Source organism: Rhinolophus ferrumequinum, chromosome 9 (genome assembly GCF_004115265.2).
Source record: "Rhinolophus ferrumequinum isolate MPI-CBG mRhiFer1 chromosome 9, mRhiFer1_v1.p, whole genome shotgun sequence".
NCBI lineage: Eukaryota > Metazoa > Chordata > Mammalia > Chiroptera > Rhinolophidae > Rhinolophus > Rhinolophus ferrumequinum.
The window spans coordinates 7,151,280-7,167,204 of NC_046292.1; the positions used below are offsets into that span (position 1 = coordinate 7,151,280).

Genomic DNA, 15,925 nt, shown 5'->3' on the forward strand with positions numbered 1-15,925 from the left:
AGCCTGAGGAGCTCATGGTAAACCACACTCTGGACTCAGGTCGGAACCCCAGGTGGGGAAAGAAGAGAAATAGTCAATAAAATTAGATTAAAACCAACAAAACACCAAAATTTCTGCCCCGGGCCAGCACCATGTTAGCTGGAACCTTTGCCTAGCCACCATCCTAGGCCCCCCTTCAAGAACCAGAAGTCCAAATGTAGTAGTTTGTTTGGTCTACCCCTTCCCAGGGTGGGGGCTAAAACAGGGGGATGGAGAGAGTCCTGGGCCCCTCACTTTGAACTGATAACAGCCACCTCATCCCACGGATTCTCAGGTGAAAAATACTCATTAGCCATAATAAGCAGCTTGATCATCCGACACAGCCTTGTCCCAAATAAATTAAATTCCTTTACCTTGAGACAGTCGCCCCGAAACCAGACTAACCACCTTTCCCAACAGGACGCTGCTTTCAAAAACTAAACCACCCCCCACTAAAAAAATAAAAACACACACCCCACAGCCAGAGATCTTTGCAGGGAAACACACACACACACACACACACACACACACACACACACACACACACAGAAAGAACACAGCCATTAAAAAAACACGGAGAACAAAAACCCCCACAAAAAACCCCTAAATCCTCTCTCTGGGTGCCCCCCAGCTCCCTCTCCCCTCCGTTCTTTCATAATGACAAGCATCAAATTAGTCATAGTCACTAAGCAAGGAACAAATAATAACAATAATATCATCCGAAGCCTCGAAATCCAGAAACCAGGGCGAGAAGCGCGGCGGCACCGGACCCTCTCCTGGCCAGCCCCCGCCCCCCACCCAGCTGCTACCTCATTGGGCTAAAAATAATAACTTCCGTAAAAGAACCGAAAGAAAAGTGAAAGAGCCTCCCCTGGTTCCCACCGGCCGGTACCTGTACCAAGATCCATTCTCCTCTCTTTGGTCCCAAACTCTTCGAGGATCGCCAAAAAAAGAAGAGGAAAGAAAAAAAAAATCTGTTTAGTCTCTCGCTGTGTGCCCCACTCCACACCCCCTCCGCCCCTCCGCTCGCCGCACCCCCCATCCAGGAGCGGACAAGTCCCCGGGACTGGGGGAGAAATGCTAAGGGGGCCCGGGGAGGGAGAGCGAAACTTTCCCTCCCTCCCCTCTCGCTCTCACGCTCCGGCATCGCACACTCAGAGCAGCTTCGCTCTGCTCTCGAGTTTATTAAACTAAAAGAGAAACTATTTATAGACGCGGTCCGGGTCGGGGGGCCCGGCCGGCCAGCGAGGCCGAGGGGCGCCCCCGCCCGCCAGCGGGGCGCGGTTCCCGCCACCCCCGCCCCGCCCGCGCCCCCCGCCCCGCGCCGGGGTCGGAGCCCCGCGGCGCGCCCCCGGCCCTCCCCCGCCCCACTCGGGTACTCACCATAGTCGGAGAGTCGAAAGCCGAATTCACTTAAATAATCAACTTTCATAATACTTAATTAATGCCTAATTGCAACTGATTACTCCCCGAATAACAAGTTGTTTTAAAGCCCTGATGTCATTGCTCCTGACGGTAACACTCAGGGTAACAGTTTGGCAGGAGGGAGCAGGCGGGCGGGAGCGGCCGGGGGCGCTGCCAGGCGCCGAGGTGATTGGCAGGGCGGCCGCGGCGCCGCCTCCTCCGGGCCAGGCCCGCGCCGCCCCGGCAGGTGAAAGAGCAGAGCTCGGCCCGCCCGCGCGCGCGCCCGCCCGCCGGGGTGCCGGAGTGAATGGGCTCGCGCTCGCCCGCCCCGGGCCCGCTCCCGCACGCGCGCTCGCGCCCTGCGCTCGCTCCCTCACATAGGCGCGCGCTCCGCGCCCGCTCCCTCACACGCGCTCCCCCACCCTCCGCCGCCTCCCTCACACGCGTCCCCTCTCCCGCGTGCGCGCGCGCGCGCTCGCGAGGCCTCAGCGCACCGGCCCGGGCGGCCGGCCTTATTGGCTCAGTGATTCCCCAAACCTCAGACTTTAGGAGGAGGGGGGCGGGGACTCCGTGGCGGGGCCGGGCGTGAGCGGGGAGGCCGGCGAGGGCCCCGCGGCCGGCGCTCGCGGCCCCGCGCCAAGGGCGCGCGCTCGCACGCTCCTCTCCGCGCTCGGGCCTCGCGAACGCTACTCGACGGCGCCGGCTGGCCGCGGGCTGGTGGCGTGCGCGGCCGCGCAAACTTTTCCGTGCGGGCGGGCGCAGGTGTGAGCGCCAGGGGGTCGTGCGCGCCGAGCCGCGCGCCCTCGTGTTCCCCTTGGCCCCTGCGGACTTGGGAGTGCCAGGATACCAGGGGTTTTGTTTTCCCTCATATCCGAACCTCCTCGTGTTCGTGGTGCTGCTTTTTAAGTTCGAAGTAAAGAAAACTTCAGGGCGGTGGGGCTGGGTGTGTCGGGAAACACGCGCGTTGGCCTCCGCACACTTCGCGGGCTCCAGGTTCCAGGAGTGCGGGGACCCCCGGGCTTCTGCCGCTTCGATTTGGATTTGCCTTTAAAACGGGCCCTGTCGCCCTCCCACCCGGGCCGACCCTCGGCCCCTGCACAGCCTTGCTCTCGGTCTTTTCTTTTCGCTTCCTCCTGCCCTGAAGTTCAGCCACCAGCCCCGCAGCTGGGACTCGACGGGAGCCAACCCCTCCTTCCTCCCTCACCCCGCCTGGGCAGGGCAGCTTTTCCTCTTTCGTCCGAGCGTCCCTATCACAGATCCCGGCCATCACTTGGGCTTCCTTCTCGCCGTCTTGCCTCTATCGTGCCCCGTGAAGGGCCCCGGCAGACAGGGCACCGGCACCCCTCAACCACGGAGCCAGTGTCCTGCCACCTTCCCCTCCCACATCGGCCGCATTTCCTGTCTGCCAGCTCATCGCTGGACCAGACGCCCTGTCCACTCCTCGCCCCTCCTTCCTTTCCCGCAGAGAAAGCACTTTGGTGGGTTTCTCTGCCTTGGCCCCCAAACGTCCCTGCTTCGGCCAGATAAGTTGAGATTCCTTAAATGTTAGTGACCTAAATCACTCATTGGGCCTGGGGGGGCTCAAGGAAGGAGGCAGCCAGGCAAACAGGAATGTGGGCAGCGGTGTTAGTGAAGTACCCAGATCTGTCACTAGCTCCCAGCTCCCCTCTGTCCCTTCTTCACCCTGCTGTCTTCCTTCCCTCTCCTGTTTCAGGGGAGGCCACGCTGCGTTTAACGGAGGGCAAGAGAACAGGACCCAGTGTTCTCTGGTCTTTGGTCAGCATTCAGCAAAATGGTGCTGCTGGCCTATTTTTGCAATAATTCTATTTTGCAATGGGAGGGGCCCAGGGAAGAAGTCAGGGAGTTAATCTATTCTTTCTCCCACGTCCCCCTTCTTTGTCTTCTTTTTTTCGGTTGCTCTTTCAAATGGCCTCACAGGGAGGTTAGCATCCCTCCCCTACTTCAGTGCCCTCCATGATGCCTTCTTGGCAACCCCTATTCCTGGTTGAGACACAACACTCCACTCTTGAGGCCAGCTCTATTCCTTGTAGGAACAGTAGATGGAGGCCCAGAAGTTTTACTGAGTGTCCCCTGGCCCTGAAACCCTGAAGAAGGGAGCAGAGCTCTTTAAACAAACCAAGCCACATGCTACCCAGAGGTTAGTACGATTGCTGGCAAAGGGCAGCTAGGCAGAGAAGACCATGAGCTTCTGCTCCCCACACAGGATCTCAGAGAGGGCCTCTCTGTGTCCAGGACTGCTGTGGGGTACACAGATGCCTCTGGGTGCACCCACCCATGACTCCCCAAAGCAAGGTCTGCAGCTTTGGGTTGTAACCACAGGCAGTCAATCCCAAACCCCAATCCTGGTGTCTGTTTCCCCACTGGAGCGACTGGGGTGCAGAAGGAAGCCGGAAGACATAGGGACAAAAGGGTGATTTCTGGGTGCACAGAAAGATATCTGCACATATGGGGAACTCCCTGCATATGTGACCCACACTGCCTGCTGGCTACTTCCAAATGCCCTTCTGGGCTTCTGCAGATGGTCAGGGCATGGAAGGGCATGCCTTCCAGCTACCAAGGCAAGGCCAGCTGAATTGGCTGCATGGTAAATTGAGGCCTCTGGTGGACAAAGACAGGAGAGAAACGGCTGACGGGACAGAACTAAAAGAGAGCTGGAAGGAAGGCAGAGCAGGCAGGGCCAGCCAGAGGGACCCCAAGAGCAGCTAGTGGGGGAGGAAGGTGTGGGCTGCCCGCAGAGCCTCTGGTGTGCCAAGACGCTAGCCACAATCAGCCACTGCAGATTTAAGAGGTCCTGCCCAAAGGTGAGGGGACGTCGTGTGGCAGAACAGGCCAGAGAGGCACAGAGAATGAGGCCATCTCGGTGTGTTATGATTTGAGAAGGTCTAAGAAGAAGGCTGATGCATGGAGGTCGTGGGTATGAGTCAGAGACCACATAATGGAGGGGACCCCAGCTTTCTTTCTCTGTCTCTCTGTCTCTTGGGGTGTGTGCTCATATGAAGGGGAGAGGCCCAGAACCTTGGCATCTCTGAGGCTATGGCCCATTTTTGACTTGAGGACCCTGATGCGGTGACATCTCCTTAGACCCTGAGGCCAGGCCCCAGTGAGGACATTTGTGCCTGGGATTCGGGGGGACGAACAATATCACAATTCCTCCTGGTCTAGAGGCTCGGCTCAGAGCCGTCAGTTCCTCCGTATACACCTCACTCACAAGAGAAAAAGTGGAGACCTGCACAGCAATCCCACCCTCCAGGCCCCTCACACGTGTCCAGGGAAAACCGTCGGCTCTCCCCAGGCAAGCTTCTGTCGCTGGCTGCCAGTCCCCTGGCACCCCAGTTTGCCCACTCATTCTCTCTCCCTCCCGAGCCCGGGGCCTTCTCACTCACCAGCCTGTTTACACACCAGGTATCTCATGCTTTATCTGCTCTCATTTTGAATTTGTAACTTTCACATAAACTTGAACAAAGCTCCTTTTGTTCCTGCACCCCACCCCAGGATCCTAATAAACTGGTTCCCTCTGAGGCGACTGGGCCAGGGCACAGAAGCCTTGGCCAAAGGACTGTATGTGCATGTGAACAAGCATGTTCGCACCTGCGAGGGAGTCCGTGTGCTTGTGTGTGAGTGCACTCCCCGGGCTGACAGAGGGAGGGTGTCAGGGAGAGCTGCGCGAACCAGCAAAGTGTGGACAGGAAACACTGTGGAGACGGAGGGCAGAGCCCAGACACCATGGCATGGGGATGCCATGCGGGGCACGAGAGGTGGTGAGCCAGGGAAGGGTGGGTGTCAGGGCAGGGGGTAGACAGGGATGAAGGAAACAAAGGGCAGAGAAGATCAGCCAAGCAGGTGCAGGGTGACGGGCTGAGGCTAGGCTGGAGCTAAGTGTAAGGAAGATACAAGTATTACATTATGGCGGTATAGGGCTGGCACAGCCGCACGCTCGGCCCCGTAATCCTGTTAGCCAGCAATCTCCATTCCGAAAGAGCTTCATTTCTTTGTGAATATTTGTAAACTAGATATCTAATGGAAAATTATAGGAAAATTATAGTGAAATTCATGACGGAGAAATCCGATTATCCCTAATTCAATTATGCCATCTTAGCCCACACAGCACATTTCCCATTTTTTTCCCATAAATACCGATGCCAGGGGTCCTGGTAATCAAATAAAATTGAAAATCATCTTCCCATTAAATTCAATTAGCCGCAATTTCTAAAGCCTATCAGAGATTTTAATTACTAAATTATAAAATTCTCCAATGCTAAATTGAAACCAAAAAAATTGCACATCTTTATATTTCATAGAAAAAAAAAAAAGGGCCAGCAAAATCCTTGAAAAATGCCCTCCTCTCTATGCCCAGCTTCAAAGCAGGTTCCTCACCTGGACGGACCTCACATCGCTGCCTACTTGCCCAGTTGGGGATGAAGCCAGGGGGGGCAGAGGAGATGGCCCTGTCAGGGGAGGGGCTGAGGCGTATTAATTTAGCAGAGGGGCAAACCACACCTCCAACCTCAAAGCAGCTCCATACTGGGCTGGCTCCTGGAGAAGACCCGCCTTCCTCACTGGCTATCCTGGCTCCTGAGATGCCCTCAACTCTGTCCTGGACCAAAAGGTCTATAAGTGCCACCTTCTTGGTCTATGGACAGGGCTTGGCTCAGGTCACAGCTTGGCCTCGGGGCTCTGCATGGTTCTAGGGCAGCAGACCAGAGGTAGCTAGCTTCTTACCCAAGCACTGGCTCTCTAACCACCCTGCCAGCCCCCAGATGGCCTGGGCTGGGTCAGAGGGAGGAGGAGGACGAAGCCCAGTGCCGAGGGTAGACAGATATCATGGGATGGTTCCGTGGCTGAGTCTTCTCCAGAGCATTCCCAAGGGCCATGGGTCTTGGCAGTGTACCACCCTCCTGGAGACTGACATGGCCCCAATCTGCACTTCCAGCTCATTCTCTGTTCTCCTTATCCTCTCTGGAAAGTCGACAGCCCTGAATCGGCCAGAAGCCATACCCCTGCCCCATGGAGTGCTCACGCGGTTCACCCCCGCTCCTTTTAAGGAAGTGCTGGCCACAACTCCAATGGGAGACCCTCCTCTCTCACCCCCAAAACCCATACCACTTACCCCGATCTAAAGGCTGCTCTAGGATTCAGAAGAGCCTGGGGAGACGGCATCAGTGGTGGCATAAAGTGACTCAAGGTCTGAAACCCAAGGTGGGTGGCTGGGTGGGCAGCTAGCTGATGGGCCTGGCGGCTTCAGGGCAGCCGGCAGCCTAGTTGCCGGCAGCCCAGCACCCAGGGAGCAGGGAGCAGGTTTAATTTGCCAGGCAGTCAGGAGTGCCAGCAGGGGAGGCACCCGCAAACAAAACAAAAACAAAAAAGTTAATTATCTTTGGCTTTTTCTTAATAAATATCCAAACTGGCCCGGCCGGATCCTCCGCTTTGGAGGGAGAGAGAAGAAGGAGGAAAAAACCCCAAACCAAATCCAACAGACACATTCTCTGGTGTCTACCTTTCCTTTGTCTCTCACTCTTGTATTTATCTCTTATCAGAGGCAGTAAGTTTCACATTAATTCCCAAATTTTGCAAATGCAAGAGTGTGGTCAAAAGCCTTCTCTCTCTCTCTCTCTCTCTCTCTCTCTCTCTCTGTCTCTCTCTGTCTCTCTCTCTCTCTCTCTCTCTAAAGTTCTAGGGTGGGAAAATGGAAGTGTGAAGCAGAAAGAGGCAGGTGGGAAGAAAAGGGTGAGAAGGTACAAGACAGAGGCAAAGGAGACAGTGAGAGAAAGATGGAAGGAAAGACAGAGAAAGTGTGATTCAGGGAACTGAGCTAGTCAGGTTGCCCCAGTGGGCACGGCCCCCTGTGGGCACAGGGCAGGGACCTGTGCTGGAATGTTGTGTTTTCAGTTACAACTATCGGGTACAGGAGATATGGGGATTTCTCATTTTAAACTTCCGAAACCACCTGCGTCTCACTGGCCACTTCAGCTCCCTTGTTGCTGCTGGTTCCCGTGCCAACCCTCTGCCTTCCAGGAGCATGGCCGGGGAAGAGAAGGTTCAAGGGGAGGGGAGGCTGGCTGTCCTCCTGAGGAGTATGAGATTTGTCTGTATGGAATCGCAAGTGTACCTACAGAGAGAGATGCGTGTCGCCACCTGGGCCTACGTGCCTGGATGGTGCTCATACACGCCTGAGCCCATGCTGGTGGAAACATGTGGCAGGGCATGTGTGTTGGGGGAGGGGGGGCAGCCAGGCCATCAGGCAGTCCCTCACGGAGCCCTGGAGACCCTCTGGAGACCCTCTATCTACCTCAGTTCAAACCCCAGCTCCATCACTCACTGGCTGTGCCGCCTTAATCAAGTCACCGATCCTCTCTGAGCCTCCGTATTCTCAGCGTCAAAGGGAATAACAATTAGTGATTACCTGAGGCTGGGGGTCGAGGGGAATGGAGAGTGGCGGCTAATAGCATGGGGTTCCTTTCTGGGTGATGAAAACATTCTAAAATTAGACAGTGGTGACAGTTGTACAATCTTGTGTATGTGCTAAAAACCGCTGAATTGTACACGTGGCATGCGTATTATATCTCACTAAAGCGGTTATACAAAATGGGGACAAGTGGGGAATAATAATAGCACTTACTGCATAGAATTGTCACAGGGCATAGTACAGAGGCTGGCACGGAGTAAGCGCTCAATAAGGATGAGCAATTAGTGACTAATATGGATCTGGGCAGATGGGTCGGCCTGGGGTCCATGAACGTATATACTGCTGGGTGCTTACAAACGTCTACCTGGGGCTCTTGGGGCCCTGGGGCCAGGGCAGCAGGTTGTCAAACAGCTGAGCTGCCCTTACATTCAGTCGGGGCTCCCAAGCGGCTGCTCCCTGGCAGGGACGGGAGAGTGCATGACCCTCCTCCTGCCTCCCTGCCTGGGTCCCTGGAGAGGAGGCTGCCCACCGTGGCAGGCAGACTCTGCCGTTCACTCTGCCCGTCTCACAGAGCACTCATATTTTCCATGTGCAGCAGACCGTGAATTCACCTTCATACTAGTTACAGGGTTATTTAGCTTCTCCTGACACTGACAATCACCAAACTTTAATTCGCTGCTTGGCTTCTCCCTGCTGCGCTCTCTGCCCACCCCCAAAATCCCTGGGAGAGGATGGGAAGGGCCTAGTCCGGCCCCTTCTTGCCAAAGCTTGCCCTTCGGAGTGATGGAGTGATGGAGTGATGGCAGGAAGGGGGGGGGGTTGGTCAGAAGGAGAAGATGACAGGCAGAGGGCAGGGGAGAGACCAGCTCGGGAGAGAGGAAGTACCACAGGGCTAAGGGGACCTTCCGTCCTGCTCCTCCGGCCTGACACTAATGTATTCAACCAGACATCCATCCTGTTGTGAATGAAGACTCGGCAGACCGGGCTGCATGTCGGAGGGCATCTGAGGGCGGGCAGGACCTATGACGGGCCAGGTCTCGCTGAGCTCCCAGGATCGGGCAGCTGGCATGGGCTGGCTCCTTCGCCTGCTGCTAGACAAGCAGGTGCCTGTTGGGAACCGACCCGAGGGAGCCCATTCTTACCAGCCTGAGAAGCCAGCTCTCGTTTTCTCCTGCCGTCCCCCTGCCAGTCTCCTGATAGGCCATCCTGCCCTGCAGACGCTTCCCTCCAGCCTACTGCCCAATTGCTTGTATCACGTCTCTCTCCCTTTGATGAAAAAGCTACTGCCAAATATCGGATGGGAAACAGAGACTGAGACATCTCCCACCAAGTACCCAAATCACAATCCCAAGACCAGTGGGGTAGACTGGGCCCGAACTGGGTGTCCGAGTGCCTACTTCCTTGCTCAGTGCGAGAGGCTGCTGCTGTCCCAGGCCCACGGCCAGCCCTGGGGGATCCTTGCCTCTCTCTTCCCTTGGCTTCAGCAGATCCCCTTCTTTCTGTCTCCCTTGTGTTCCCACACCCTTTCTAGGAGTGGGTCCGGCTTCCAGAAGGTCCACAGTAGCCTACGGTTGGCTCAGGGGCCAGGGGAACCCAGAGATCTCAGACTCCTCTTTGCCACCCTCCATCTCCTGAAGTGGTCACCATCGTCTTTCCCCAAAAGACTCCCAGAAGCGCGGGGAGTGACGGTTTGTTCTGAGAACCATTTGGTAGAACCAGGGGACTCTTATTCCCCAAATCCAAGCTGGCCCCATCAGCCACTCATTAGGCAGAGTCCCAGGAGCAGAGCACAGAGCCCAGAGGACTCACGAAGCCCAGAGGCCTGGAAGGACCTGGGCCGAGGAGCTAGGAGAAGCAGAGGCAGGGCGGAGCCAGGAGGGGAGAGGCAGGGAACTCTACAGTGGGCTTAAGCTGTGTCTGCTTCCTCCGAGCCCCACTGCACTGCCCCACCCCTGCCCGCGGGGTGGCCTGGGCAAGAGAGATGTCAACGGGACCGATGGCAGAGATGGGAGAAGGGGCTTGTTGACTGCAAACTGTCCATTATGGCTCAGATTATAAGCATATTGTGCAGGGCTCTCTGCACGATGCCCAGGAAATCCAATACGCTGAAAGGTTAATGCAATCAATTAGGGTGACAAGGAAGTAAAGTAAAGCCTTCGGAGTAGATGAAAAGGAGAGGGAGCGCACGCGTGCCATGGAGTTGGGGGGCGGCAGTATGGCTGGTGGGAAGGCAAAGAGGAAGATAAAACTAGTGGGATGCAGGGAGAGGGCTTGGAAGGGAAAAGAGAGCGATAGCAAAGGCCAGGAGCCCATGACAAGAGGACAGTTAGAGAGACAGCAGCCGGAGAGGGCAGCCAGTGCACTGCGCTGGGACACAGCTCGTCTCAGACCTCTGACTGCTGCACAGTTTCATTTCCTCCCCCTCCCCCTTTCCTCTCTCCCTGCCAGCCTTTCCTCCAAGGCTTGGAGCCTGGCTCCCAGATTAGCTCACAGCACTAGTAATGTGTTAGAGCAGCCTTAGTCCCTGCCCCCGCGCAGAGCAAGTGCCCACCACGTAACCTCCTGTTTCACCCTCAGCAGCACCCACGAACGCCTGTGACGCGGAGAGGGTGGTGGTCCGCATCCCTTTTACAGATGGAGAAGCTGGTGCTCAGAGAAGATGCATCATCTCCCCAGGCCCTACAGCAGCTGTGGAGGACCCAGGGCTGACCTGAGATCTCCAACGAGCCCTGGGGAGTCAGGAGCCTTCCCTTCGCTAAGAAATCAGACTCAGATGCTGGGGCAGGGGTGGGGAGTTCCGTGGAACCTGCCCAGGGTTGGCTGCTGCTCTGGGAGGAGAAAAGGCACAGGGTAAGGGGATGCGGCACTTCCTGCTTGTGAAGCCCCAGGCTAGACACCTGCAGGTACATTAACTCCCAATAACCCTGCAAAGTAGATATCCTACTCACCTTACAGAAGAGGAAACGGTGGGTCTAAGAACTAGCTAAAGGCTGCAGGATAGAGACTTGGGGCTGCTGGAATTTTGGGAGCAGGAGCTCTGAGGAAACAGTGGCTGTCGAGGACAGGACAAGCGGGGACTTCTAGGTAGGGGGGACGGAGCAGAGGATGAGGCCATACAGAGCAGAGGGAGAGAGAGGGTGGTGGCCCCAGTAGATCAGGACGGCAAGCACCCCTGCAACCTCCAGGACGACGAGGCTCCCAGACAACTGCCCAGGCCCCTCAGAGCAATCCCATGGATGACAAGAGCACAGCAGGATGGTGGTGGCACAACATTGTGACTGTTCCTAACGCCAGGGAACTGCACACTTAAAAATGGTTACAATGGTGATTTCACATTATGGATATTTTACCACTTTAAAAAAAAGAGCAGAAGGCAGGAGCCAGAATCTCCAGATCAGGAGCCAGCAAACTTTTTCTGTTAAGGGCCAGATGGTAAACATTTTAGGCTCTGGGGGCAAACATCCTCTGTTGTAGCTACCGAGCTCTGCCACTGTAGAGTGAAAGCAGCCATAGCCAATACACAAGCGGGTAGGTGTGGCTAAGTGCCAATAAAACTTTATTTACAAACACAGGCAGTGGGCCCCATTTGGCCCATGGGCCATCCATCCTTTGCCAAGTCTTGCTCCAGAGAATGGAAGCACCTAGGGCTGACTTTCAGGACCAGGGGTGCTGGGCTCTGTCCCACTGTCTGGGGACAGAAGTATCCAATCTGGACCTTGCCAAGAAGTAGAGGGGAGGGCTGGGCAGAAGGCTCAGGAGGAAGCCAGGTTCTCATTACCAGTAGAGGGTGGAGAAAAAGATGGGAAAAAGGACAAGCTCTGGCACGGGAAACAGATGTCAGGAACCTGTCTGTCTCAGCTGCCAGCATCCCAAGAAGCCCTTCCCTGTGCTTCAGATTCTCGTGGATGACATGATGGGGTGGAGACCTGCAGCTCCCAACATTCTAGCAGTCTCCACACCGCGAGAGAGGTGTGAGGAGGCTGTGGCTGAGAGGACCGGAGTGGGGCCACGGGGCCCGCTGGCCAGGAGGGACACCAGGGGAGAGGCAGGCAGGACAGAGGCCGGGGAGCAGAGCTGTAACCAGGGTGGTACTGGCGGCAAAGGGAGGAATCCACTGGCCCCAGCGAGAGCGCAGGGCGCAGGCCGGGCCTGCCCTACACTGGCCGCCTCTGATCACGTTTTCAGGGCCACTGCCCGCCGGCACAGACAATGCTGGGAGAGCCTTTGAAGTCCGAAAGGGATGCCGCGGTGGGAGCCTCTCGCATCTCCTCCCTCCCCCCGTCCTCCCAGGGGAGGGGGCCAAGCAGGACAAAACTCGGAGCCGGTCGCAGCCGGCCCGAAACGCGTGAGACAAAGGGAAAACAAACAGGTTTGGAGCCAGGCGCACGGTGCCGTGTCTGTCCCCCGCCCTGCCGAGCAAGGATGATGGATGGCTGCAGCCAGCCAGCTCGCCTGCCGGGCAGGCCCCGATATTTACATAACACTGGCGTTCCACCGGTCACCTCTGACACGGCACTGCCTGGGGCCGAGGCCCGGTGGCCCCGAGGTTCCTGGAGCCACCCGGGGAATGAGACAGCTTGTGAAGAGCCAGCCAGGCCCGGAGAGCCCTGGGCCTGGGGAAGGGCAGGACAGCAGCCTGCCCTGCGCTCAGGGCCTGAGGCCTCCTCCCTGCCAGCCTCTCATGGAGGAAGGAGGAGACCACTGGGGGCCAGCAGCCTCCACGGAGAGAGGGCTTTCAAGTCCACGAGGTCGCCCACGCGCATGAACTACAGAGCTTCTAGGGAGAGCTGGCAGCAGCCACCACAGCAGGCTGACCGAGCTGCAGACAGCTGGGCATGGTGCCACCGTGCAGGTGAGCCCTGGCACCACAGATGCCCGTCTGCCCCAGGTTGCCTTGAATACATTTGCTGCCCAAAGTCTGGAATCCAGGTGTGCCTAGCCCATTTCCAGCATAAGAGCCGATCTGAGACGTTCCCACTGAGGCCATCTTTTCCCCCAGGTTCAAATGGGCAACGTGGCTTCAAATCCCTGCCTTCTTCTTCCCGACCCTTCCCAGACACTCGGCAGGACTGGACCCAGCCCAAAGGGCTAGGCCAGGGCTTACCAGTGGGGGAGAGGACGCAGGCTCAGGGACGGGGCTCAGGCCTTACCTCGTAGCAGGTCCTAGAGGCTCCTCTTTCACAGCAGGGCCGTCACTTCATCCTGAGGAGGGAGAGAGAGAAGAGCCCCCTTAGCCTTCCAAGGCAGGACACCCCACTGCATGCCCTCTGTCCTGCTGTGCGCCCAGGTGCTCCCTGCCACCTTCTGGCTGATGCTCCAGGGCTGGCCGAGGGAGTCCAAACTTCAGACACACTCAGTGGACCCTGATTTGGGCCCATTTAAGTGTCTGTCAACCAAATTTGAAAAAATTCAGAAAGCAGTAGGGGGTGATCACAGTGGAAATATGGTCGTCAGTTCATCCCTCACCAAACACACATCAGAGGCCCAGCTGGGAATTTTGGGGTGCAGGTGCTCTCAGGCCAAGCATCGGAGCCTGGGGACAATGATGACAGAATCCAGTAGCACCCAGTCCATTCCTCTCCCCCCTAGTACCCTGGCCCCTGAAAATAAACATGACAGATGCCAAGCTGTTTACTATAGCAAACGGGTGACAGAGGGTTAGGGGTAGACCAGGGGCCGTGGTACTTAGAAGCCTCAAGTCCCAGGAACAGGCTGCTGACAGTTCTCTTCCACCCTGGGGTACTACCCATGAGTTACAACAACCCATAATGGGGGCCCACGTAAAGAGAGGGTAAACGGTGCAACAATTTAGGAGGTCTTTAGCTAAATCATTACTTGGCCCAGCTCTCCAGGCTCAAGCCCTCCTCCCCAGGGCGAGTTTGGGGAGTCAGGTTCAAGTGGGACAGACTCCTTATGTGGATGGAAAACCCAGGGAGCACTCTGGCCCCTGCCTTTGCCTGAGCCAGGATGTGCTACCCCCAGCCCCACCCCCACCACTAGGCCTCAGAACTCTACCACATTCAGAAAGGATTTTCTGTTTATTACGTTTTTTTCTCCTCAGTCCCTCATTTGTGGCTTATCAATGATGCAAGAGGAGTAACACCAATTTCCTTAGGCTGTGTAATCCCCAAATCAGATTGGGGGATTGTGAGAGGTGAGGTGACCTTGTCCAGGGCTCCCGCAATGCCACCCAGTCCTGCCACCCGCCCGCCCTTCTCAGGACATATTTAGACAGATAATATTAATTGTACTTGACACGTCCTCCTAAGGAGGGCTGTGTCCTCTGCCAGCTTTGCTGGGCTGCCTGGGCAGAGGGTGCCCTCTGGGGCAGAACCCACCCTGCTGAGCCCCGAGCTCTGGTGGGCATTGAGAAGCTGGGCAGGATTGCCCCATGGGCTTCTGACACATGCCCACCTGATCCAGATGGTGAGAAGCTGAGGGTCTGCAGAACGCTGGACAGATTGAGATAGGGGGCAGCAAAGAGGAAGGGGGAGCCATGCCAAAGCAGAAGTGGGGCAGAGGTCAGAAGAGTGGAAAAGGAAAGAAGTCAGAGAGGAGAGCTGGATGAAGTGCAGGCCAGGCAGGGCTGGGCCATGGGGCAAGAAATAGCGACCCTAGGGCTCCGCGGAGAGGCGCTGGGCAGGCTGGGCTGTCAGAGCTCACATCCCAGCCAGCCAGCCAGCCCAGGGAGCCGGCAGGGCAGCATCACTGTCCCGTCCATCTCACACTTGCTTGCTTGAGATCTCTCACGGCACTCTGGCCAGCCTCCCTTGAACCCCCAAAGCCCCCCAACTCCACAACTCCAGTATCTCCCTTCCACCACCTTTTTCTCCCCTCCCATCCTCCCCGGCAACTGTGCATTTATTAATTCATGAGGCACTAATTAGTTCTTTGTTTAATTTTGTGTTAAACAGACTGACCGGAATGATAACGACTTGCAGCGCAGTGTTGCCGTCCCCAACCACCCCTGTTTTCTGACAACAAGGGAGCGCGGGAGACCGGAGCGCTGAACCCAAATCCCTCAGCAGTTGCACTTCATTAAGTCAAAATGTGACAAGAAGCTTAGAGAGCAACTTGCAGATCTGATCACACAGAACAATCGGGGAGGAAACTTTCCAGGAGTTGGTCGGGGAGAAGGAGGGGAAGGGAGGGGCAGAGATGTTTACCACATGGGGACCAGGGACTGAACTGGGGTTCTGTCTCTCACCTGCAGGTGGCCTGGCTGATGGGAGCAGAGAGGCTGTCTCTGAGTGGGATCTGGGACCCTGGGTGGATTCTGGAACCTCAGTGGGGACCTGAATAGTTCAACTTGATCTCTGTATTTTTGTCCAGGCATTTTTATCTGTCTCTCTCTGCCTCTCACTGTCCCTGATGTCTGGTTCTGGCCTGTATAAGTGAGTGACTGGGCATACCCAGGACCTGGCAAAGAGACAGAAACCTGCTGTAGTTAAGGAAGAATTCTGCAAGGCCATGGGAAAGGCACAGAGAGGGAAAACAGAGGAGAGTGGAAGCCCCTACACTTACGAAGGCTGAAGTTAAGCACACCTTCCTGACTCAGAAAGAGAGGTAACATGCTCAAGAATCATGGCCAATGTATCCATTCTCTGACAGTTGTCCACCTACCCGTATACCTACCCATCCATCCATCCATCCATCTATCTATCCACACATATCTATCCATCCATCCACACACATCCATCCACATCCATCCATCCACCCATCCACCAATCCATCCATCCACTCATCCATCTCATCCATCCACATATTATCCTTCCATCCATTCATTCACCCATCTACCCATCCACCCACTCATCATCCTTCCATCCACCCATCATCCATCCATCCATTCATCCATCCATCCATTCATCCACCCATCTACCCATCCATCCACCCATCCATCAGATATTATCCATCCATCATCCAGCGATCCACCCAGCCAGCTATCCACTCATCCACCCACCCATCATCCATCCATCCATTTATCCCTCCCTCCCTCTCTCCACCCATTCTTCATACATCATCCGTCCATCATCCAGCCAACCAAACAGCCATCCACTCATCCATCCATTCACCCACTCA

At 56.3% G+C, this 15,925-nt stretch overlaps 1 protein-coding gene across 3 annotated transcripts in view; it reads right to left on the reverse strand.

Moving 5' to 3' along the window:
- Positions 1-15,925, reverse strand: part of CASZ1 (castor zinc finger 1) — a 148,716-nt gene that overhangs the window by 52,834 nt on the left and 79,957 nt on the right. For 2 of the 3 annotated variants that reach the window (XM_033114658.1, XM_033114659.1), the window contains exons 3-4: positions 12,997-13,048; positions 911-949 (exon numbers count right to left, since the gene is read on the reverse strand). In XM_033114658.1, the coding sequence (XP_032970549.1) occupies positions 911-926 (16 nt within the window). In that variant the 5' untranslated portion in view covers positions 927-949; positions 12,997-13,048. Of the gene's footprint in view, positions 1-910; positions 950-1,401; positions 1,555-12,996; positions 13,049-15,925 lie in introns of those variants that run through there. The other variant, XM_033114657.1, reaches the window with a different exon arrangement.